The sequence below is a fragment of the Balaenoptera acutorostrata genome, chromosome 15 (assembly GCF_949987535.1).
Source record: "Balaenoptera acutorostrata chromosome 15, mBalAcu1.1, whole genome shotgun sequence".
NCBI classification, from domain to species: domain Eukaryota; kingdom Metazoa; phylum Chordata; class Mammalia; order Artiodactyla; family Balaenopteridae; genus Balaenoptera; species Balaenoptera acutorostrata.
Window position 1 is genome coordinate 33,207,816 of NC_080078.1, and position 24,969 is coordinate 33,232,784.

The 24,969-nt window shown below is 42.8% G+C and overlaps 1 protein-coding gene across 18 annotated transcripts in view; it reads right to left on the reverse strand.

Annotated features, from left to right (window-relative positions):
- Positions 1 to 4,001: 4,001 nt before the first annotated feature.
- The window catches only part of RBFOX1 (RNA binding fox-1 homolog 1), a 1,515,726-nt gene continuing 1,494,758 nt past the window's right edge, over positions 4,002 to 24,969 (reverse strand). For 11 of the 18 annotated variants that reach the window (XM_057529156.1, XM_057529157.1, XM_057529150.1 and 8 more), the window contains 2 exons: positions 8,280 to 8,355; positions 4,002 to 6,736 (listed from right to left, as the gene is read on the reverse strand). In XM_057529156.1, the coding sequence (XP_057385139.1) occupies positions 6,614 to 6,736; positions 8,280 to 8,355 (199 nt within the window). In that variant the 3' untranslated portion in view covers positions 4,002 to 6,613. Of the gene's footprint in view, positions 6,737 to 7,689; positions 7,911 to 8,279; positions 8,356 to 21,954; positions 22,008 to 24,969 lie in introns of those variants that run through there. The other 7 variants (XM_057529162.1, XM_057529155.1, XM_057529166.1 and 4 more) reach the window with 2 other exon arrangements.

Genomic DNA, 24,969 nt, shown 5'->3' on the forward strand with positions numbered 1-24,969 from the left:
AGCTGGGATGTCAAAGTCACAGGCACGGGCTGGGGACCCTGAGGATAATCATGGGAGGGTGGTCTGCACTCTAAGAGGCGGACTCTGGGACCATCCTGATTTCCACCTTTTGAACAAGTGTAGGAAGTAAGTCATGGCCAAGTTACTTACCTGGGATGCCGCAAGGATTAAGTGGCAAGTGTCTGTAAAGTATTGTTCAGAGTGGAGCGGCAAGAACTTTGGAGCCAGACAGCCAATGCCCACGGCTCGGCTCCACCGTGCAGAGCCGTATCCCTTGGGCATCACCAGGTTTGCTTAAGCTCCCTGGTGGGTAGAGGGGGTAATAATAGTACCTACCTTGCCAGTTCTTGAGGATTAAATGAGATAATAATAACTATGATATTGATAAGTTCCATTTGCTGATCGCTTCCTCTGTCAGTATCTATGTGCCTTACAAGAACTAGCGTATATATTTATGGTCCACTAGTGGGTATATTGTAGCTATGCTAAGGCATAAAAACAAACATATTACATATTAAAAAGCTTTTGTATCCATGTGTGTATACAAAGAGATTTATTTTGGATGTATAAACTGTATAGATTATACATACATCTGTATGTATAATTGTGTGACATAATATATATCATATAGATATGGAATATATATTATTTGAATCTATGAAATATATATGGACACAGATAACTTATACAGATAGATATAGAAATGATTTATTAGTAAAAAGAAAAAATGCTATATGCCAGGCTAAGTGTTTCACACTTTTGAATGCATCTCATTCTCACAAGAACCGTATGAGGTGGGTATTATTTATTATCTGCATTTTTTAGGTAATGTAACTGAAGCACAGAGAGGCTAAGAGACTTTCTGAATGTCTCTCATATACATGTTCATGTATAGACAGTTATGTGTTTATAGTATATAGATTAAATATGTCTGTTTTGTAGACTGGCTGGGATGGTATTCAAACAATGTTCGCTAGTCTTGTTATTTGTTTTATCCTCAATACACGCTATAACATTTGTTACCTTTAGGGAATGGCACTATTAGTTTTAAAAGAACCCTGGGTGTTTTCATCACAATACCACTTTGCTGTCCAGAAAATATTTCCCCTTTGAGAGAGTCGGTAAATTCCCTTCTCTAGGCCAGATACCTGTGATCAAAGCAGCCTGGATTTTCTAGGCCATAAGAGTCAGAGACACACCTCTGGTTCCCCCACCCCAACTTTCCAGGAGGGTGATTAGGACACAGCATATAAGGTAAGACTGGGCTCTCCTAGGAGACTCCTCAAAGGTGCCCCGGGGACAGCTGCTCCTGGTCACCCCCCAAGTCTCTATTCCTTAGGACTGCAAAAAAGCAATGAGAAACCCTGGCCTTTGGTCCAATATCAAGCATCAGGTTAAGCGATTGTACAATGAGAATTTCATATCCCTCAGAGAATACTGCACCTTGTGAATTTAAATACAAATTTCCTAAGTATGTACTATATAGTGTATAACATATAACACCACACATGCACACATATGTGTAGCACCATACATGCACACACATGTATCATCCAGCAATGAATCAAAAACAACAAAAACCACCTTCGTTTTCCAACAAAAATGATTGTTTTATCTCTTCCCTAGAGAGACTATTTTTTTAGTCCTAATTCTTGACTTTGTGAAAAAATAATCACAGGTTGTCATGAGAAAGGGTAAGACTATGCATGGATATATGCACGTGTAGGTCTGTGCTTGTGTATACGTACACTCGTGCACACACACGATTGGCTCTGCCGATGTTACAGGGGTCAGATCTGGAGGGAGAACCGGCCATGAACACAATTAGGAAGTTCACTGAAGGATGGGACCTCCAATACTCAACCCTGGGAGCCCTGGAAGCAGATGGGGCCCAGGAATCGGCTTTTTCAACCAGCTTATCAAGTGTTTCTGAGAGAGAGCGTCTCTGGATGGTACAGTGGAGGGACATGATCACAGCAGGAAAGGGCTTTTGCTTGTGTGTGCATGAGTGCATGAGCACAAGCACGTGTGCATGGGAAAGCGATGTGCTTACTGGAGCTCTGTTTGCAGGAAAAGTAGCTCCGTGCCAGGAAGTAGCAACAGCCTTTGGGTACCAGCCTAAAGAATCCAGGTTGTCGTGATGTTGAGTGGGAAAATGGGACTTAGAATGGTCTAAGCTAATGGAGTCAGATTTGTAATGCATATTTTTTTTTAACATGGAGAAGGTTTTCCTGTTTAATTAAAATACGGTTCTAAGAAAAAAAAAAATTCCAGATGAGATGAGGCTCTGACTACCGCCCAGGCATTGGCCACAAAACAAATAAGTACCGGCCTCTGTTTATACACAAAGCCTGTGCATCGCACCTAGTGGGCATCACCTCATGACCTTCCCCTGGCCCGTTAGCTCACCTCTGCCCACAATCCAGGTGGAGGAGACGGGTGGGTGTCAAGCACTGGCGTCCACTGGTCGAGTCTTGTAAGAAACCGTTTCACTTCTGCCATCCATTTTTTATTTTCTTTACACTTGACGTGAAATATATGTGCTTCTCTCCGTTTTAGAGAAGAACCTGATTTGGGAGATTCACCTCTACTTATATCCTCCTATTTGGACAGGGCAGGGACTCAGCTGTAAGCCAGCATTTTAGGAGATGGCCATCATCTCCTCACCATGTGTCAGGATAAAGCTGGGGACTTCTTTTTTTTGAAATTAATACAGCCTCACATATTTCGTAAGGAGAGTATTAGAAGCCCAAGTTCACCATCACCACCACCAACATCATCAATAATGAGAGAGAATTTTTGGAAGAAGACGCAAGCTTCCAGGCCAACAGTCACTAGACATGACTTTAGGCAGATCATAGGACCTATCCTTTTTGTCTTCATTTATACAATCAGGGTAATACTGTCCTCAAGGATCCATGGACATAGAGCAATGGAAGTTGACTTAACTTGTACATTCCCACGTATAAGGAGTTTACAGAGAAGGGACCACTGAATATACTTGAAATGCTATAATGAATGCTCTGAAGACAAATGCGTTGTGGAGAAAAAAAATTCAGCCTTTGGCTCTTAGAGCAAGACTTCTTCTAAAATTGAATGCTGTAATTTCCCATTGGGCCAGGAGAACAGGGACCCGTTTTGGAATGGTGGACCTGCCCCTTGCTTGCTGTGTGCTTTACATAAATTAACCTCTTTGGTCTCAGCGACCTCACCTGTAAATAATGAGCTTATGATTTACGAAGGACCACTGTAAGCCCTTCCATATACGGTCTTATTCCACATCACAGTATTAAAGGGTAGCTGGTCTTCCCATCCCGAATTATGGATGAGGAGACTGGGGCACAGAGCTTTGGTTTAACCCACCCTTGATTGCAGCCGGCAAGGGACCGAATCAGGATTCAAACTCACAACACCTGTTTCCAGAGCCCATATTTTAAAAATCTTTATGTGTATTACCAACTTGATAGCAGTATTATGATAAGTAAATAAGATAGGATTAAGATATTATTAAAATAACTAAATGGGGTAGATAATCCAACCCTGGTGGGAGCATTAAATGACTAAATGAAATAAGAAACACAAGATTCTTGGTCTTAGTAAGCCCTCAATACATGTAATAAACTCTACCACTTATTATGATTGTTTTTTCATCTTCTTCCAAGTCTCCCTAATTGTTGTACTAGTAACTAAAAGTTGTACTAATAACTTAATAGACGTTAGTAGGTGTTTCATTTGAAATGTACAGTTGTTTTTGTTGTTGTTGTTGCTTTGTTTTAAACCAAAGAAGACTGATATTTCCATGCCAGAAAACAGCTAAGCTTAGTTCTGTTTCTTAAACATCCGTGGTTGGTTCCACCGACTTGTTTGGAAAGACACATGAGGAAGGGGAGCCCTCTGACCCACGCCCCCTGGTGGGCACAAGGGCAGCCCCGTGTGGCATGATGACCCCACTCCCCCAGGAAACACACAGAAGCCAAAGGACTCAGAACACGACTCATGTGGACCGTTTCAGACTAAGCTTTTATTTTTTGATATTACAAACCAGTTTTCTTTATTCACAAACCACTGTGATATAAACACTAATTTCTAAAGACAGATAGATATACACATTTTCTGGGTTTGCAGATTGCGTGAGGTGTGGGTTAAGTCACTATATGCCACACATGATAGTAATCTTTTTTTTCCATAATTCATAATAGCAATAGTTATTTAGATAAATGAAAACATTCCAAATAAATACCGTTTAAAAAAATCCAAAATGTCTGTTTACATCTCTGACATACAGTTTAAAATGACTTATTGGCCTCTTGGAGGAGTGCCCGACAAAAGATTCTGTAACATCAGTTGGCACCCAGGCAGCTCTAAATGATTTTATTAAAACTACATACAATCATGGGGGAAAGTACAGCTCAGCGATGAAAATCAAAACTGCAAATTAATTTTACTTGAACCAACACAGTAAAAATTCTATGTTTGTGATTCCAAATACAATGCAAATTCTGGATTTTGAAATCTGAGGCAAATGGGAGACATCGCTTGATTCTCCCGAACACTCTGTTCCTTCTACCTTGTTCCCCTTTGGGGTCAGATGCGGTAGCACTTTAGTACATCGTTTCCCTTAAAAACATCAATCAGGCACCCATTGTCATGACACTGTCTTCCAGGTAGGGGGATGAGAAGGTCTCAGGGATGCTCTAAAACACCCTCACGCGCCACCCCCCCCCCCAAATCAATCTGGTGAAAAGAACATTTTTTTCTACTTTTGGCCGCTAAGCAGTTTTTTCCCCCGTTTCTCTCTTTTTGCAAGATCACGGTGATCTGTCTTAGACAGCGAAGCTACAGAAACTTGGTTTTCAAATCTCGTGAAACTTTATTTAATATCCAACCGATCTTACTGCATGCACATAGGATGACAAGAGAAAAGCTGGATCACAAACACTTTTTTTTTTTTTTAAGTTTTGTTTGGTTTTGTCTTAAAGCAGAGTTGTTACAGCAGTTTGGCAGGTTCACAGCGGTGAGTTGATAGCTTTACTAAAGTGCATGCCATATGGCCTGCACCGCACACATGGAAATTTTACCTATGGCAGCAAAACTACTGGGGACGACTTGCTGCAGGATTTTTTTTTTTTATTTAAATACAAAAACAGGAAGGTCTGTGACAGATACCCCAACTTAGATTAACTTTGTAAACAGGACAACATGGAAAGACTTCAAACAGAAGAAGTATACAGACAAACTGCAATTTTTCGGCTGTGTCATTCTGGCCCTGCTTCAGAGGTGGGGGGACTTTGTTCTTTGGGGGATGTTGAGGGTGGACCTACTTTTTTGCTTCCTTCTGACAAGTGTCCTGGGCCTTGGAGACAAAAAAAAAAAACAAACTAAAGATACTGATTTGAGAGAATCCTTGGGGACCAGGAAAAATGGGAGGGCGGGCTCTCACGGACTGAAAAATTGCAGGTTGCTTACACGACACGGTCATGTTTCAAAAAGTACCAAGCGGATGAAAATACCATGATTATCTCTACCCAATGACTGCAATACTTGTAAAATGCTTCTATAAATCCGAATATGATTATCGTGTAATTCCATAAAAATTATACGTCTGTCTGTAACAGTTGTTCTACGAGGCTAAAACTAAAGCTTCATAAGACTGTTTCTAGAACTTAACAACGCCACTGCACAGATGTAAATTTTATACATTTTTTTTCACTGGTACAAAGAATTTAAGTTTTTATTACTTTCTTTTTTTTGGAAAAAAAGAAAAAAATAGAAACAGTGCTTTTTATCACCTTTTTATTAATGTTATTTTTTTCCCTCCCATAATATAAAAGTCAGCAATGATATCAATAATTTATTATACTGGAAGAAATATAAAAAGAATGCTTGTGGATGGCCTAACTACCAGTCTTTTGCCTAAATAACTAGCGGCTGGTTAAGAAGCTGAATACCGCCGGGTGGAATGGTTTAAAGGGTGGGTTTGCACAGCTGCATTCAGCTCGGATGCACAAGTGTTATTAGAAGCATCCCCTCAACAACGTAACCTTTGGCTTGAACTGACAACGAGTGACTTAGAACCGTTGATATATGGTTGTTGGTGCAGTGTGGGTCGTTTAGATTCATCAGTTATTTTTTTTTTTTCTTTCAGCCAAACCCCAGTCCCAACCCCCTAGGTGCCGCCCACCCTTCCCCTTTCATAAAATAAAATAATGCAGATGCAGAAGAACATGACTCCTGTAGTCACTTACACGCTTCCCAAACAGCTGATAACCCCAGTAGCTTAATATTCAGCATATATAATTCATGTACATGAGATAGCACTCTGGATATGGCCCTACACCAGTTTTTAGTCATAGCTAGCTTCTCTCTAGGTCAACCACAAAAACTCCTACAGCCAGCAACCAAACTACGGAACCTTCAGAAATGAAAGACCCACAATATTAAAATACACAGAACAAAATATCTGAGGTATAAGATAAAAAATGTACTTTTTTTCCTCTTTTTATTTTATTTTTTTTTAGATGCTAAAATGATGCACTACTGCATGTATTGCAATACCCAGGCCTCGGAAAGCTTCCTTTCTCCCCACATTGGAAGGTTTTTATGGTTTTGTCATTTAGTATGGAGCAAAACGGTTGTATCCCCCTCGGTATATACTAGCCTGCAATGAAGAAAGAACGAGACCCACATCATCAGCATGGCTCCTAGTCTTGGCATCAGTCAAGGGTGCAAAAGCATTCTGAAACAAAGCAATTTAAGGGGTGTGTTTTTTACATTTTCCTTTTGTAACACATGGATCATCAAAAAAGACTAATGTGAAAAATAGACACTCAGAAACAACCAAGATGGAGGCACCCCCTACCCATCCCAGGTCACTCTTAGAGAACTGAAGATAGATAGGGCCAATCCTGACCTCCCCCAATAGCTCCTTATAACGAAAAATCCCTGTAAAACCAAATTCCGTCGGCCAGCCCTGTGAGCTGAAAGGACTCGGGTACAAATGGACCACTGAAGGATTGGGGCTGTCTCATTTTGTTGTCTTGTTTGATTCATTAATGATGCTATGTTCCGTCGGGAAAAGCTCTATCTACACTCGAGAAGTCGAATGCAGATGACTTACTGAATGTAGTCATTCAACGCTCCTTTCCAACACATTCCCCAACTGGACTGGGTGTTGAAGGGAGCTGTTGAATGCAAAATCAGGATGAAAATGTAAATCAGCTTCTTACTTGACTTGGCTGAACCATCTGTATGGAAGTTGCTCTTGAGAGGGGAGTTGTGCAGATGAATTAACTTGATGTCACTGAACTTGTGCAAAATAATAGGTTTCCAAACCATGGCGGAATTTCTACGACCAAGCTCCAGGCAATTGTCTGGCCATGGCTTTAAGATGGCTTGGAGGTGGCACTGAACTATTTCCTTTTGCGAAAAGTTTTGGCGATTCAAATGAATGCCTATGGGGATTTATTTCTAGGAGAAGGACTGATATTCTCGATCCCAAGCAGAAAACTGCATGCCAAAAGCTTTGTAATGTTTGCATACGCTCTCACGTGATGGGCACGTCTTACTGTACGTTTTAGTGCATAGAAGTTTGAACAAGTACAGGCAAATTCACCCCCCCCCTCACCTCCCAGTGTTGCCCTCCCTCCCCGCCCCTCCCAAAACAAAAACCCAGACACCCCCCAAAAAAACAAAAGACAACCCCCAAACTGATTCCTTCTAATTCCTTATGTACTAGGCACACACACAAAGTGTGCCCTTCTCTCTATTTTCTTTCCTGGGCGACTATGACTTTAAACATAAATTGTAATAGGGGAGGAGAGGCAGTCAGATTCTCAGCTGCCTGACAGCAGAGGCCTGGAAGTGTGCAGCTTAGCTCCTCTGAAGTCTGTGCTGGGGCTGGAACCTTGGGGCTATGTGAATGAGCAGCAAGGGAGGGAGAAAAAAAAAGAAAAAAAAAAGTTCTGCATTGACACTGCATTCTGTTAGTGATGGATTTAATTATCAAAATGACTAATTATTCCATTAAGGTAAGTGCTCGGCTAGGTGAGACTTGCAAAATGAGAAATATAATAACTTACATGCACTACATTGCCAAGAAATTAAGACATTTATCAAGTTTACCGGGAGGATTAATGTGGCATTTTAGCTGCTGTTAGCAGGAGACAAATTCAATTAGGGGAAAGTGAGAGGACGTCAACCGTCAACCCATCCTAAGGTCCCAGCTGTGGGGAGGGATGGGAGGCAGGAAGAAGTGAGGAAGAGGAGGAATTGGTACTCACCATGGCACCAACGCCGTAGGTGGGGGCTGGAGCAAGTGTGTGGTGGTAGGGGTCGGTAGCATAAACTCGTCCGTAACTGAAAGGAAGACAGAGGTGAAGATTAATCCATAATACGCAATTATGAAGTAATAATAACAACCATAAAACACAAAATACCAAGACAGTGTGGAGGGGCCCTATTCATCTTGAGAAATAAGAAACATATTCCAATCAGCCCTGTAACATGAGAAAAGTCCATCTTATACAACACATTCCTTTGTCCATTTAACACCGCTGCTGATAAAGGGGCGTGTGTGTGTGTTTCCTCTCTCTCGCACACCCCTTGCTACACTGCTCACTCAGGTAGGTACCTCGAAGACGGAGGGAGGCAGAGGAAACAATTTGAAAGAGTGGTTTTAAGAAAGCCAGTAACCACAAAGGACAAGCTATAATCAAGAGAAACTGTCCTCTTCTTCTAATGTAGCTGTCACCAATCAAGCGAGATAGGGAGGATCAAAAAGAGTGAAGCAACTCAGTCTGTACACTTAGGGTCCAACATCTTAGAATGGGAAAGAACAAATGGATTCAAATAGACGCATCCTTGAAGGATCTGTGGGACCGCCGCCCCACCACTCAAGAATTACAGCCTGATTTGATTTTGGTTCTCTCACCCCAGAACTTCTATCTCATCATCTATAGCCAGGTTCTGGCAAGGGACATGTTTCAGACAATGTATTTCTTGATGCCATTTCCTTATCTGAGTTTTTTATTTTCCTCTCTCTCTCTCCCTACCATCCTCCTCCCTCCACTTCCCTGACTCCCAGCACAGGTTTTAGAATAAAAATGTAGAAGGGATGGAAGCCTAATGCATTGGATAGCTACAAAGTGTCTGGAACTGAACAGTGCAACAAATCAATCAGAAATTAGGGTTCAGAGAAGTTGAGTCACTTGCTCAAGGTCACAGAGCTAGACAGAGTCAGAGCTGATCCTTGAATGTCTCAGGGCAACTGTCACACCTTTTCCATGGTTCCAGGTACCCTTCCTTGAATGGCCTGCCAGAAATCTTCTTGGAGAGAGTTTGAACATTGTTGTTTTAGTAACGATCCAAGCTGAGATGCAGGCTAGGTTAGGTGAGGGTCCCTGGAAGCAGAGCCCGAAATGGAGATTCTTCTGTACCTCGTTTGTTGAGGGGTGCTTTCAAGAGGAGAGAGTGTGAGCAGGTTGGAAAAAGGGAAAACAGAGAAGCAAGGACGTATGTGGTCTGAGCCGGAGTTTAGCTTCTACCTGATTCTGACAGTTGCAGCCCAGAGCTGATCCCATCTGGAGGCAAGTGGGTTGGTTTTTTAATGTTCATGTACGTTAAGCATTAGCTGTGGGCTTCCCAGAAGGGCAGAGAACAACTTCCTAGTTGAAGGGACTCTTTGGCAGAGGGTAAGGCTCTGCAGAAAGAGGCAACTGGGTGCCATTAGCGACCAACATTCACGGCGGCTGGGGGAGGGGTACACCAGCCACTAAACGGGGTAGATGTGGATTATCAACAGCTGTCGAGTCTTGAACTTTCCTTTAAAGAATGAAGGAACAAGGCAGGAAGAAATCGTTTGTCTGTGCTATCAACCTTGGAGTCTAATTTGCATGGACTTTATTCTTTTCCTTCCCTATCTTTCCCCCACCTGTCTTCCAATCTTCTTCCTCATAGTTGATGGATAAGAATGTACTGGATGGATCTCACACCATGGAGCCTGGGAAGGTGGGAAGAAGCTGGGGGAAGAACCTTCTAACTCTCAGGCTCTGAGCTAGACTCCAGATGGAAAAAGAAATATGATTATACCGAGTTTTCATTGGACATGTCTTACTCCCAAGCCCTCCTTTTGCTTGTTTCAAAGGTCCCTGAGCTCAGATAATCTACATGAGTCTTTGTCCTGATCCTCAGAAGTAGTGACATGAATAGATGTTTCTTTTCTGAGATGACTCTCTCAGCGAAACTAACAAATAGTCAACCCCCTCTTGCTTTTCATTCCTCGGGACACCCTTCCTGCCTTTGACTCATTGAAAATGGCTTTTCATCAAAGATTCTCCCTGTCTCTGGGAGAAAAAGAAAACAGATGCACGTCCAAGGCAGGGTGTGTTAAAACAAGAAGAATAATGACATTTTTGAAGAAAATCTTTCATTCGTGGAGGTCACTCATGAAACCCGGGCCTCTCTACCCATTATTAGAAGTAGATACTAATAGGGGGAAAAGAACATCATGATGGACAACTCTGGTGTTGATTTTCATTTCATGAGAAGATAAAGTCTGTCATGGGTCTGGAGGAAAAAACTGTTAACAGGATTATTTTTAATGGACTTTCATCTGGCAAAGCTGGTTGTAGGAAGAGGCCGTAAACAGCAAAGGCAAACTAAAAATGCTCGGACGTTTACTAAGTGAAGCCGCAGCACGGCGTTCCTTCAAAACAAGTGTGAAAATGCAAACTCAGAGCCATGATGATTAGTTTTGTAATTTGGGGACTGGTTTTACTGTGGCAAAACATCTTCTTTTGGGGAGACAACAGATTGGCAGTCTGAATGTATTCCGTGAAAACGCAGTCCCACTTCTCCTCTCGCATACTTTAATGGTCAATTCTTATCTATCTATAACCCTGGGCCAAGTTTCAACCCCTGTGGAAAACTCAAGGTAACAGTTTGGCAGTGTTCCCTTCCCAGGCAGAAGAAAAATACAGCAGCACCGAGCTAGTCCTTGTAAATGAGGGAGCTCTTTTTTCTCCTCAGGGTGACCTCTACCTTCAGAATCCGATGGTTTTATTATGATTAATAAATTTCATTTCCACAGAGGAAAAGGGACCAAGTCAGCTCAAACTGAAAGCAAGGAGGCTTCTTTTCAAATGCTAATTTCTAAACACGCCCTTGTGTGACACTACCGTTTAGACACAAGGTTATTAGGGAAGATGTGGACTTGAGCTCTCCTCTTCCAGCAGGTATGCCAGGCACGTCAGCGACCTCCTATCCTCAGAGCTGGCTCAGCACAGCCCAAAGGAAGAGTGGCAATTCCCAGGGACCTCAACGGGAAAGATGGGTAATGTCGTAAGACCGCCATGTTACGACTAACCCGCGCCTGTGGTCACCCTCCACACCCCCCATCCCTGGCCAAAGGGGACAACAGTGCACTCGGGTCATGATGCTCTCTGCGGCCTCACATCCCATCCGTCAGGAATTACGGATGAAATCTGCAACATGCCCACTTCACTCCACTCACGCTACCATCACCCTGACATAAGCCACGGGTATTTCATCAGAACCAAATCAAAAACAGGCTTGAATCTTGTCTCCTTGGTCCTACTCTTGCTTCTTCAATCCACCAGCCATTTTTATCTAAATCTATCTGTCTATCTATCTATCTGTCTGTCCCTCTCTATCTATCTATCTATCATCTATCTATCCATCCATCCATCTGTCAGTCATCTATATCTATCTATCTTTCCATCTATCTAATATAAATCTATATAAATGTAATCATATCTAATTCCCTGGCTTAAAATCCTTCAATGGCTGTCCATCGATCCTAGAATGAAATCCAAACTTTCATGAGCTGCCCCTGCCCCGCTCTCAGTCCTGTCTTGCTCCCCTCTACCCCTCGCTCACTGTGCTCCAGACACTCTGGCCTCATCAATAGTCCTGGGACGCGTGCAAATTCACTCTCTCCTTAGGACCTTGGCCCGTGCTCATCTTCCATCTGAACTGCGTCCTTTCTTCCTTTATGTCTCAGCTCAAATGTCAGCTCCCCAACGCTGCCTGCCTCCCTGATCGCTCTTTCTGAAACATGCTTTCCAACCCCATCCCCATCCTTCACGTGATGGAGCAAATCTCCATTCATTTTGTTTCCTTACTTCTCTACCTGATGACGTACCTGTCCCCCGTCTGGAATGCCAGCCCCTCGGGGGCTGGGGCCGAGTCTATTTTGTTCCCCCTTTTCTCCCCAGTGTCTAGCACAGCATTGGCCATGGGGCAGGTGAACAAGGGACCAAGCCAATGCCACGTGTTGAGTGGAGGCAGAAAGAGGGAGAAGTAAAGAGAGGAGAGAGGCCCTGGAAGCCCCCTGTATCCATCATAATGATTCTGTCAGTGGCAAAGATTCCTGCAGCTATGCTTTCTGAAGATTCTAGGGCAGCTGCTCCCAGAGACAGTCAAAACCCTTCAAGACGCTCGGAAGAAAAGTTTCTTGAGACTCAAAATACACAGTGTGTCATTTCACATCACCCCTGAGAGTTCACAAAACAGAGGCCAAGTTGCCATAAACTTCATCAAAGGGAAAGAACAAACAAACAAAGGAATAAAAGAGAACTGCTTTGCTGGCTAGTTCACCGCAGCTTGCGGCCATCATGAACACTCATGTTTTTTTGACCTTAGAGACAAGTTAAAACCAGGAGGCCAGCCTGCCCTGCGGAGGACAAAGGCTTGGGGCCAGAAGATCCAGGTTCAAGTTCTGCCTTTGCACTGGCCTTGCTCAATGACGCAGGGAAATCTCTCTGAGCCTCATTTTCCTGGTTTGTAAAATGGTTTTGTTCTGTCCGAGCTCTGCCTAATTCACAGATAAAGTGCATGAAAGGAAACCAGATACATTTTAAAGCCATCTACAGATAGTGAAGATTATGATACAAGGGTTCTTATACAGAATTTCACAAGCTGACCTTTCACTCCTGCTCAGACTTTTGGTCTGCAGAGGCAACCGAAAGATCCTATTCTAATAGGATCACGTGTAGCTCTAGCAATCAACTCACAGATGCTTTTGGAGTCAAGCTCTACCTCACTTATGAGTTACAGATGTAGTTGCAATTGCTATATTTGAACTTGAGGTTATGCTGGAGTCAAATGAATAAGTAAGCTGCCTGTTGAATGGGAAACATGAGCCCGTGTTTGTTAAAGTGCTTTGTCAACTCTACTGAGAAATGTAAATACTACTTATTATTAACATCTAAATCCGGCTGCAACTAGCTGGATGTGAAAGAAATATGATAGGGCCATGTTGGTACCCTACCCCAGGGTTTTAACAATCTAGTGATTTTCTTATAGGGACATCGGAAGAACACTGTAATTAACTTCACTCCATAGAGTTCACTCTATATATTTTAATTCAGAGTCTTATGCTCCTGGGACCTTTTATTCTTACTTTAGCATCACCTCCCCATGCCTCCTGTCCCACAGACAGCTGGAGGGAATCCCCGTGAGGCAGAAAGATGAATAAAATCGGCTTAGTCCTCAGATGAGGTCCCCAGTGTGGCGTAGGTCTCCTAGACAGCCTCAGTGCAGCACGAAGGTGCAAAGGTTCGAGTCCCCACCGCAAGGAGAAACGCTACAGAGTACGCATTCAAAACAGGATACCTCACTAGAGATCAGAATGCACGCCCCCAGTCTCTGCACTGGGGCTACAGTGCCCTCCTAATAATATCTAAGACAGAGTCTGGAAGGTGTTTGGGAATTTCATCCATTCAAGTCACATGCCCCCCACACAGTGTACAAACAGGGTCCTACACCATGGCCCTATGGGTCTCACAGTCTGCTATTTGGAGAGTGATGGTTTAGCTAGGAAATGCTCCCCTTTCCTCTCCTGTGGTCACGACCGCAGCTGCTCATTTACTCTTAGTGAAGGCACTCACTAAGGAATATTCCTCTAGCACTACAGTAGCTTTCTCTGAGTCTAATCTAGGCAACGGCTTATATAACTGTAGACCACAGGGGGTGACCAGGCTTTAGTCGAAAAGCTTCCCAAGATATATTAGTCAGAGGGATGGAAACAGTCTCATAACTCAAAACCTCTAATAAAGACAGGGTAGAAATGGAAGAAATTCTCCAAGATGAACCACAGCGAGTTATCCCAACCCGACTCTGACATTTCTGAATTCTGCTGCTCACTTCCTTAGCTTGGATTTGAAATGATTATCTTCGTAAATCACTTTTTTCAGTCTCATGATTCTTTTCCTCAGAAGTAGGAGGGAAAGCCTCTTCTGGGCTCTTTGGCTTCTAGATGGGAAGCCACAGAGTTTGCTGTTGTACACGGATGCCTGTCCCGCATCTGAACTGTGTGGATGTAAGTAGGCATATACATCCAAAAGCCATAGAAGCTACGAGAAGCAGATCATATCCATGACAAATCAGATGGTACCATCCTTGCTATGCCTTCTCAATACAATTCACAACCTCTTCCTTTTATGAATGCAAACAGCACAGGTTTGAGGTAAGAACCCCGATTCTGGATTCATTGGAGCAGAGTACCAGCCTCTGTCTGGGAGTCGAGAAGACACAATAAGTCCTGCTTTTGGTTACACAGTTCCTCCACTCCAGAATGTCTCCTCCAACAAAAGACCCATGGCCACACTGTCTTTAATGCCAAGGCCAAGGCCACCCTCCTTTTAGAAAGTCTGTTTCACCTTCTATGTGTCCCGACTACAGCTCTACCAAAATCTCCCATCATGCTTTGAAATCAACATGACACCCCAGCTGCGGTTTAATCCCTGGGGGACCACAATGAACATCCTGTGTTTGTATCCCCCGTGAGATCTTCAGTACGCTTGCAGAGAAGCAAGGCTGCACAGCAGCTAAGAATTCCTCAGGGTCAGAATTCCTAGAATCAAATTCTGCTGGTGCACTTCCCCTGCTGTAACCTCAGAATGTTTCTCTCCTCTCTGGGCCAGTTCCTCCGTCCGTGAACGGAGATAATGATGGTGCAGACTGGCTGCGTAAGGCAGTAGTGAGGCTGAAATGAGGGTTGAGGGTCACCGGTTAGTCAGAACCCAAACAAGCATCAGTTATTGATGTTGTTAAGATTATCGAGAGGACTGCAGCTCCTGCCCTCTCTCTATTCCATGTGCGGTCCCTCCAGGAAAGCCCCTGGGATACATGTGTCAGAACTACCCCCGAACTAAGTGGTCCTTCTAAAGCCCTGGGTACCAGCACCCTCCATGTCCCATGTAAGCAGATCAAAGATTTTAAGACGTTAACTAACAGGATGAATGAGAAGGAGATAGATTCTGGGCCCTGTACCCCAGGGATGTCCTTCTAGAGCACGCCCACACACACACACAAACACACACACACAAACACACACACACAGAGTCAGAGGCAAAATTAAAACATAAAGTCAAGACACACTACCAATGTCCAGGTTACCTGTCACAATATTTTAATTCCAGGTGGTCTCTAAGAGACCAGTTCTTGGGGCACACACACTCTTTCAATATTCATCTGAGCGAAACGAATGAAAACACGGCTCTCGAACGTTACTCTCCATAGAAATATAACAAGAGCCACAAATGCGAGCCACAGAGGACATTGTAAGTTTCACAGTAGCCACATTTTAAGAAAAAAGTAAAAAGAAAACAGGTGCCATTAATTATTTATATTTTAATTTGACCCGACAGATTAAAAACAGTATCATTTCAACGTGTCATCAACATAAAGATGATGAGCGAAATTCCTTACATCGTGTTCGTACTAGGTTTTTGAAATCTAGTGTGTATCTGGACCAGCCACATTCCAAGGGCTCCACGGCCACATGGTAATCGGCCACCATGTTGCAGAGCAGGACTCCAGAGAAACCTATTGAATGTTCTCCACACCCCTGACAGACAGAAGTTCCTGACTGATCAGCTCAATGTTTCCTAGAGTGTGAGCTGCGGCCTCCTCTGTTAGAAGGGCCTGGGGGGAACTCGTAAGAATGCAGATTGTCAGGCTCCTTCTCCAGACCTAGGAATCAGAATCTCTGGGGCCGGCAGAGGGGAGGATGGAGTGGATTCTGCATTTGGTTTTGTTTTTTCAGTTTTAATATTTTTTATTGACGTATAGTTGACTTACAATGTTGTATTAATTTCTGCTGTACAGCTGTACAGTATATATATTTATACATTCTTTTTTATATTCTTTCCCATTATGGTGTATCATAGGATACTGAATATTGTTCTCTGTGCTACACAGTAGGACCTTGTTGTTTATGCATTTGTAATAAATTCTGCAGGTGGTCGTCACACACTCTGACATGTGATAACCACTATTCCATATTTTTAAAAAATTCTGCCCTGATTAGCCCTCCCTTACTCAGGCTAATTCAGAGCTCTCTGGATATCTTTAATGTTCATAAGTAAACTGATAAAGACATTTCATTTTTAGAAGGTATAATTATTGCATGTAACAAGCTTTGAACTATGCCTAGTACACAGTAAGCGCTCAATAAATGCTATGATTATTTTTGCTAAGTTCCTTTGCCTATATGTTCCCTTATCACTCTGTGCTTCCCCTATTAGAACACACATCACATTTTATTGGAAACAGACCAATTAACTACCAATCGATTTTGCTGCATGACAACTTTGCTGAATAATCAAATCACCGAAATGGAAGGGAGACCATTAGATGAAATTTGCTGAAGGATCAATTAGAGGAATGGCCAATTTGGAAATTTCTTCTGAATATTATCTGAAGTCTTAGTACGACTGCATGGGTGTGCAAGTGTGTGCGTGTGCAGGTTGGGGGGGGATAAAGAGATGGAGGGGGCTGGTGACACCCCCCACTGTGCCCCTGAACTTGCCAAACAATGCCTCTAGTAAAAGCGTATAGCAACCCATCTCACGGCGACTGGTTTCAACAGCATTTGCAGATGCGTTTTTATGGCCCAGGCTTCTGTGTCCAGTACTCATAAGGGACTGGAAGTCTGGCCGCAGGCTGGCTTCCCAGTGCCACGATGGTACCCACCACGGTGGAGGGGCGAGGCTGGCTGCTGGACGGAGACCCAGCCTCACCTGCACCCCAGAGACACACAAATGTGCACACGCTCCCTTGGGCCAGGGGCAGCTGGCAGCCAGGACAATGAAGTCAAAGTGTCTGGTAGTTTTCAGGGCATGGGTTATCTGTTGATTTTTCGCCACTGATTTTCAGCAAAGGAGGGAATTCTGGAGAATAGCACTAGAACACCCTTGGCTCGTGTGACCCTCTGTCTCCCTGGATATGCAGAATTCTCCCTTCACCACTCTGTTCTGCCCCCAGACCCAGGCCCAGCACACACGAGCTGCATGAAGGAGACGGGGCCAAGTCAAACAAACTCCTAGTGGAACAACTGTTTAGAGAATCGTTTAGTTCCCTTGGGGTCCCTACAGATTTTTAACAACGATGCCCACTCCCCAGCTCACAAATACTGGTTTTCTAGGAGCAAAGATAGCACAGCCGAAGAACGCAGGAGAATTCCATCTGGAGGCGAAGGTCAGTGTTCCAAGGTCAAGAAGAAAGGAGTAATTGGGGGCAGTGTGGTCTCAGGGAAAAAGCAGTGGGACCAGATAGACTCCTGTGTGACCATGGCCACGTTACCAAACCTCTCTGGGCCTGAGCGTTTTGTTCTTTTTTAATTTGCAAAGCAAGGATGAGAGTAACCTCTACCTCACTGAGCTACTGTAATAAATTATATATGCATGTATACATACATACATACATATATACATACATGCATGTGTATATATGTATAGACTGTATATAATTTATCATACTTGTAAGTACACAGAATTTGCTCAGTAAATGACAGCAAGTTATGGCTACGCCCTGGGGAATTCAGGAAAGCCCATATGAGGGACAGTTACGGCAGGGATGAAAGGCTTGCTTTCCCTGCTAACGAAAAGCCTTAGCTCTCCAGGGAAATGACCGATACACCCTGGGAGCAAGAGGGACGGTGTGGGCATTTAACACAAACTGGTCCTTGCGAGTTTCTAATCTGCCAGCATATCCTGTTTGTTCTCTTGTCAAAATACAGCCAAGGAACCACTTCTCAGCTCTTCTACAGCCATTGTCCAACCCAGGCCATTGTAACACCTCCCTGGGCTGCCCCAAGGGACTCCCTTTCTTCTGCTCTTGCCATATTGAAATCCACAAAGCAGTCCAACTCATCATTAAAAAAAGTAAGTCAAACCACAGCCGACCCTCCAATGCCTTCCTATCACACTTAAAATCTCAAATGGTTTCTGTAGCCTCCAAGTTCTAATTTGTTTGGACCCCTGGCTATCTTCCTGGTATTATCTCTAAAATCCTCCCTTTTACTCACATGCTCTGGGTACACTGTGCCTGAACACCTTAAGCATGCCTGAACACCTTAAGCACACCTCAACCACAGGGCATTTGCACTTGCTGCTGCTTCAGCCTGAAATGCTTTCAATTCCACAATTACTCACCTGGTTCACACCCTGGCTTGATTCATGTCCTGGCTCAAGTGTCACCCTCTCAGAGAGGCCACCTCTGATCAATGAATATAAAAGTAGCATCGCAACTTACTTTCTAACCCCACCCTTGCTTTTTGATTCATTATAGCTATTGTATAACTTTACATGCAAGTATATTATATGCTCATGTATGTTTGGGGTCTGGTCTGCCCTAGGATGGAGGCTTTTTGAAGGGCTTCTCTTAACTTATTTAATGCTATGTCCCAAAAGCCTAGAATAGTTGCTGATGCACGGTGACGACCTAAAACATATGAATTAACTGAAATGAATTTCCAGCTGTTCTATCAAAATAAGTCATGTGCTTTTCAACCTCCATCCTTGTACAAGACCCACATTCTACTCCAACCACAATCCCTAGCCAGTCCTGGAAAAGCTCCAGTGAATCACAGCAGCAGGGAGACCTCGGGTCGAAGAGAAGGGAAAATCATCTTGCCCTTTTCACCATCTCCTGCAGAATCCAACTCATCAAAGTTTCTTGATGTTACAGAATGAGAAGCCTTTGGTGTGTTCAAGGTGAATAAGACAGCCACATAAACACATGTCTTTCAGGAACGAAAATCAGAACGAAACAACCGATATTGCATTTGGAGCCACTGACAATGAAAATACATTCCCTCGTAAATACAGTCTCATAAACCACACATGCTAGTGAGACATGTTTCTTCTATGTGACTAGCGAAGCAGAATCGATGTGTTGGCATCTACAAAAGACCCAAGTAAAAATAATCACTTTTCCTTTGGGAACTGAAAGAAAAATTCTTCAGGGCTTCCGTTGCTCCTATCTGATGATTTGCATCTCACCACCTCTGCCCCAAGCCACAGACAAAACTGTCCGGCCATCTCTGCCCTCATAGACAGCTGTATAAGAATAACGCTTCTTTATAAGAATTTCAGGTATCAAATCCATCAAGCCCTCCAAACAGACTTTAAGCATCTTGTTGAACTCTTTTTCTCATTTCAATAGAGATAAGTTGCCTTTCTGGGTCAAATACTGAAATCCAGGAGACACCAGGGTTCAATTAGACCCACCCTAAGGAGTGTTGTGTATTCGGAGGGGAGAGCTCCAGACAGCTGGGCTGTTTAGGGTGTGGGTGCCCTGGGTTTTTTCCAGCATGTGGGAAATAAGAAAGACTTCATTGAAACCGTGAGTCACAACCTTTGTTGACTGCGCAGTTCGGACTTTTCATTTTCATTCTATGAGGAGGGTGGTCTGGCTGGGAGATAATTCACATTTGATTGATATGGGTGTCTCCTTTTTCATGCTTGATTCGAAATTCAGAGTTCAAATTGAACCTTATGAAGCATACAACATATTATTAATATGGCCATCAAAGCAACAGGGATATCTCTCTCAATTTGAAATTTGATCAATAGCAATTCATTAAGAATTTACAGAGCAGCCATCCTAAATTAGACAAGGTAGGTGAAAACACTCTCTCGACTCAGGCAAACTTTCATTGTCTGCAGCCTCTTTTCAAAACACTGTGTGTGGACCACTTGCTTATTACGAGGCAGGGTTTGTTAAGTCACGGGGCAAAATCAATATCTACCTCTTAGGTGGTAACTTTGCAATGTTTGATCTATGATGTCAAAATAGAACCTAAGACACACTGGAACATGCATACAGATTAACAGGGAAGACAGAGGCTCTGGACGACCAGAATAGCCACAAAGGATGTTCATTAACATTTTCAACCAACCTTCTTCCCCACCCTGATTTCCGCTTTAGTTGCATGCTTCATTCTCTATAGGTTCTGCAAACGTTGAATGACGCCCTACCACCCCCAGCAACGCAACCCCCCATCTTCTACTGTTAGGCATTAGTGAATGCACCACCTCTCACAAGGAGAAACAGAGATATGTGAGGCTAAAGGCTGGAGGGAAAAGAGCCGGGTTTTCAAGAAAGGAGTAAGCTGGTGCTTTAAAATATGAGCATGCATACCTCAGGCACTCCCAGGGGAAGACTGCAACCCATTAAAAATATTGAGTCCGACCATCAGTGAAACAGAACAGAGAGGGCTGGGGATGTGTTCCTAGTTCTCCATGCTTCCCTGATCTCTCTCTTTTTCTCCCAAGATTGTAAGCAGGGGGTGAAGTGTTAGCAAACACGCCTTTGTTCACCGTGCACCATTGATAACATGTGCTTGGTTACAGATGAATGTCTATGTGTCAGGCTCCGTTTAATGTATGTTTTTGAAGGTCATGGCACACTCAATGACATGAGAATGAGCTGTCATATCCTCCCTTGTTGACTAAAGCAACACAATGGTAAGATCTCCTAGTCATTGCTTTGGTCAGAGTTTAGGCTTCAAAGCAAAAAAAAAAAAAAAAAAAAAAAAAAAAAAAAAAAAAAGTGGGGGCTTCCCTGGTGGCGCAGTGGTTGAGAATCTGCCTGCTAATGCAGGAGACACGGGTTCGAGCCCTGGTCTGGGAAGATCCCACATGCCGCGGAGCGGCTGGGCCCGTGAGCCACGGCTGCTGAGCCTGCGCGTCTGGAGCCTGTGCCCCGCAACGGGAGGGGCCGCGATAGTGAAAGGCCCGTGCACCGCGATGAAGAGCGGTCCCCGCACCGCGATGAAGAGTGGCCCCCACTTGCCGCAACTGGAGAAAGCCCTCGCACGAACCGAAGACCCAGCACAGCCAAAAATAAATAAATAAATAAATAAATAAATAAAAAAAAAAAAAAAAAAAAAAGTGTTGTTAGTTAGGGCACTCACCTATCTTGACATTTAATCAAGTAATTCCATGCTAATGGAAGTCCAAACATAACTGTTCTGAACCACATCAAAGCAAAAAGACAGGCGTTATTTTGATGGACACATCATGCAACTGTGCAATTTCCATTGGCCAATGCCCTGATTTCAAAAACAGAAGACTCTGTCTCTCTCATGTCCTGCTACTTGTAGTATGTTTTAAAAGAAAGAACTAGAGGATCTTTAATGGAATAAAGATCCCCGTCTTATAAGACAGAGATAATTATATTCCCCAACGCCTCCAGCTTTACAGATTCGGTCTTTGAGGGCCTATAATATATACCAGTCATTCCATAAAGATCCCAAATAATCACATAGAAATCTGTGTGAACCCAGACATAATACGTCCAAAAACATAGAAGTCCCATGTCTGTGTCCCTAAATCTCCCCTGTTTAGTATTTTACCATAAGATTATACCATAAGATTTTATTGCGGCTTCATTCAATATAGTGTTACTTTTCTGGATCATGTATTATTAAAACTGGAAATAAAATATCCAAGTTAGCAAAATGCCTACTGTCTTTTTAGACAGCAGAGCCGAAAAGCTCCAGCTATACTCCAAAGATATGACTTGCTTTCTTTTTTCTTTTTTTAAAACTAAACTTTCTAGCGTGACTGACTGCAGCATGTGAAGGAAAAAAAAAAAAAGGATACTGAGACTTGGATGGATGCATCAAGAAGTAGCAATGTTTGTTACCTGCAGAGGTGTTACAAGAAATTTCATCTGCTGCAACGAAGACGAACTGATTTCTGGAAGAGAAGATAAAATTCACAATACTGCTCGCTCAGGGGGAAATGCTCTCTCTGCCAATTGGTTTGATGTATTCAGATGAGGGGGGAGGGAAGGGTGCTGCGTTTGGATGTTGCAAGGAAATGTGCTGCTCTCTCTTGGACCTAGAGAGTTTAGGAAGATCATGAAACAGGCATGCGGGGAACCCTTCAACAAAATCATGATGATGTCAGAACATGGACCATGTATAAGCTGCTGCACTGAAATATTAATTATGTGTTACTAAAATGTCATCATGCCAGGGTATGTTTCTAAGGCTAGGGCATTTCAAACTGAGCTTCTATGGATTTCTAATGCTCAAAGGAGACTACACTAAAAAAAAAAAAAGAAACAAAATTAGACTATCTATTAGAAAAAGAGTATACTGCAACTAGCTAGGAAAATCATAAAATTCCAAGCTCTATTATTATAGTATAATATCCAAAAAAGTTTTTTAAAGGAAAGAAAAAGCAATGCTGTCATTTCTGAAGAGTATGTTAAATGGTGGCATGTTATGGATAATAATTTCCTCACCACATGAGGCTTGCTACGGAAAGAAGGTAAGAGAACCCATCAACTGAAATAAACCCTGTCTTGCCAAATTATTTTTAACGATGCGGTATTAAAAAGAAAATAGAAATGGAAAATGCTGTTTCACTTTGATTTAGTAAATCCAGAAGGATGATAAAACTCTCTTAAGATGTTTCCAACTGTGCCACTTCCACAATGCAAGGTGTTCTAATTCAGAGGTGCTGTCTGTTTCTCTAGAAATAAGAACGTCTGTGTCAGGCAGATTACAAAAAATGTCCCAGTGAGATTGGCTAGGCTCTTAAATGCCTCAGAAGCAGGAGTATTGAGGCTTCTAATTCTCACTTGTTAGATTTTACTGTGCATAGGAATCATCTGGAACCCAGATAAATGCATTTTTGCGTTTTGATCAGTCTTGTTCCAACGTTTCAAAAAGTATCTAGTGACTGAGCATCCCTTAAAACATCTTAAGAAAGTTTTACTATTGTAAAAGGTACACCCTGGAATACAAATAGAGCTACCATTTGAAAATTCACTCGAATTTAACATTCAGCTGAAGACTCTCATCATTGCCACACCAATGAAATCTAAACAAAATTATGCATGGTCTGAGGATAGCATTTTTTATGTTTCTCACCCACATAACAAAAGTCATAACTAAGTTCATTTATCACCTCTCTTAAAACAATAAAAGTTAGTGTTGTTGGATGTTGGCTATCTTTTTGCTCTTTTACAAACCTTTTGGGCCCCATCGTTATCTGGCATCAACTTTTCAAGGTTTGAGGAGAAGTAAAATTAGTATCCCTGGAAAGGAAGACGCTTGGGTTGAGTATGTGTTTTGACCTGCTCACCTAGGACTGACTCTAAGACACAGCTCCAATTACATGTATGACATTGTCCAGTGGACCAAACAAGTACTTTGGAAGGACCTCTGTTTCTAGCACGATCAAAAGAAGAACCTACTGTAACCAAGAACGGTGATCTGGTTTATCTAAGGGGCAAGCTCTTCGGAATAGCCATTCACTTATCTACGAGGGGGACCTCATTCGTGAGGTGGCTCTATCCCATCCACACTCGCTAACCCTATAGACACTTCTCCCTTGAGTCTCTCTTCTGCATTTTCCCTAAGAAACTGTCCAGCGTGCTAGACTTGGGGAAAGCCATGGAAGGCAACCAACACAGATTAAAAAACGGTGATTGGATGAAGAGGGAAAACTTGTAAAAATGCAGCCTACAAGTATGATTATAAAGCAATGAGACCCTTTTCTTTAATTGTGCCAGATTTTTAGAAACTATGATGACTGTCCTTCATAGCACTCTTCTTTTTGACATGATATACTTACTCTTTACAAAAATGCTACACTTTCTCCATTTCCTTCTTCTTTTTTGTTTTTGTAATCTATATATCTGGACTTTTTTCAGTGTCTTTGATTCCTGGGCAAATTTCTAAACAAAGGGGATTACTCCCATTGATGACTCACTGTCTTCCAAAGAGTTGGCTCAGATGACCTCCAACTATCAAATCGTCTACATCAAAGTTTAAAGAGTTATCACCAACATTTTAAAGAATATGCCATGGGCTCTGCAGCAGTGCCAAAAAAGGAGTATAAACGTATTTGTAAAAAAATAGTAATCCATTGGACGTATCAATTCTGTACTGACTTTTTTTTTAATCCACACAAGCAATCCCACTACATCCAAGGAAGGTTACCCTAACGTCTTGGAAAAGTGCATTCCTATAAAGCTCATTAATTCCATGGAGTAAGCCTGTGTGATCACCCCTCCCTCTAAACTACCCTTTCATCAATTGATTATAAGTGCAATTAATAGGAAATGCCTGGCAAATAATAGCCTGGTAAGAGATACCCCACATGTCAGGCCAACAGAGGAATTTGGGTAGAATAAGGGGCAGGTTTCATTGTGGTGTCTATGTCTCCTCTGTTAGCACACTTATATACAATTCTGTTTCTCTTCACTTGAAATTGAAGATAAACCATGTCTTTTAGTCTGCCCATAAAATGATATGACCCTCTCGGTGAAATTATTTACCCCAAATGACCAGAGAGAGGTATGATCAAAGAGACTAATGACCTAGCAGAGAAGTCTGCTGTTTCCAAACTGTCAGGAAAACGTAATGGTCAGAGCAATCCAGGTGTGCTCTGGACAGGGGGGTCACCTCTCAAGAGGGGAAAGGAGCCTGGCACGGGGCTGTCCCCTTTTGCTAATCCTAGTCTGTTCTTCACTGTCAGCCCAGGCCTGAGGACCTAAACTTCAAATGCAGTTGGACCTTATTTTCAGCAAACTGGTTTGTGCAGTGGTTGTTGATGATTAAGTCTGGCTGAGTCATTCTCAACCTTGGCTGGACAGGGTAAACAGCTGGTGTGCTTCTAAAATTCCTAGTGACCAGTTAAGTGG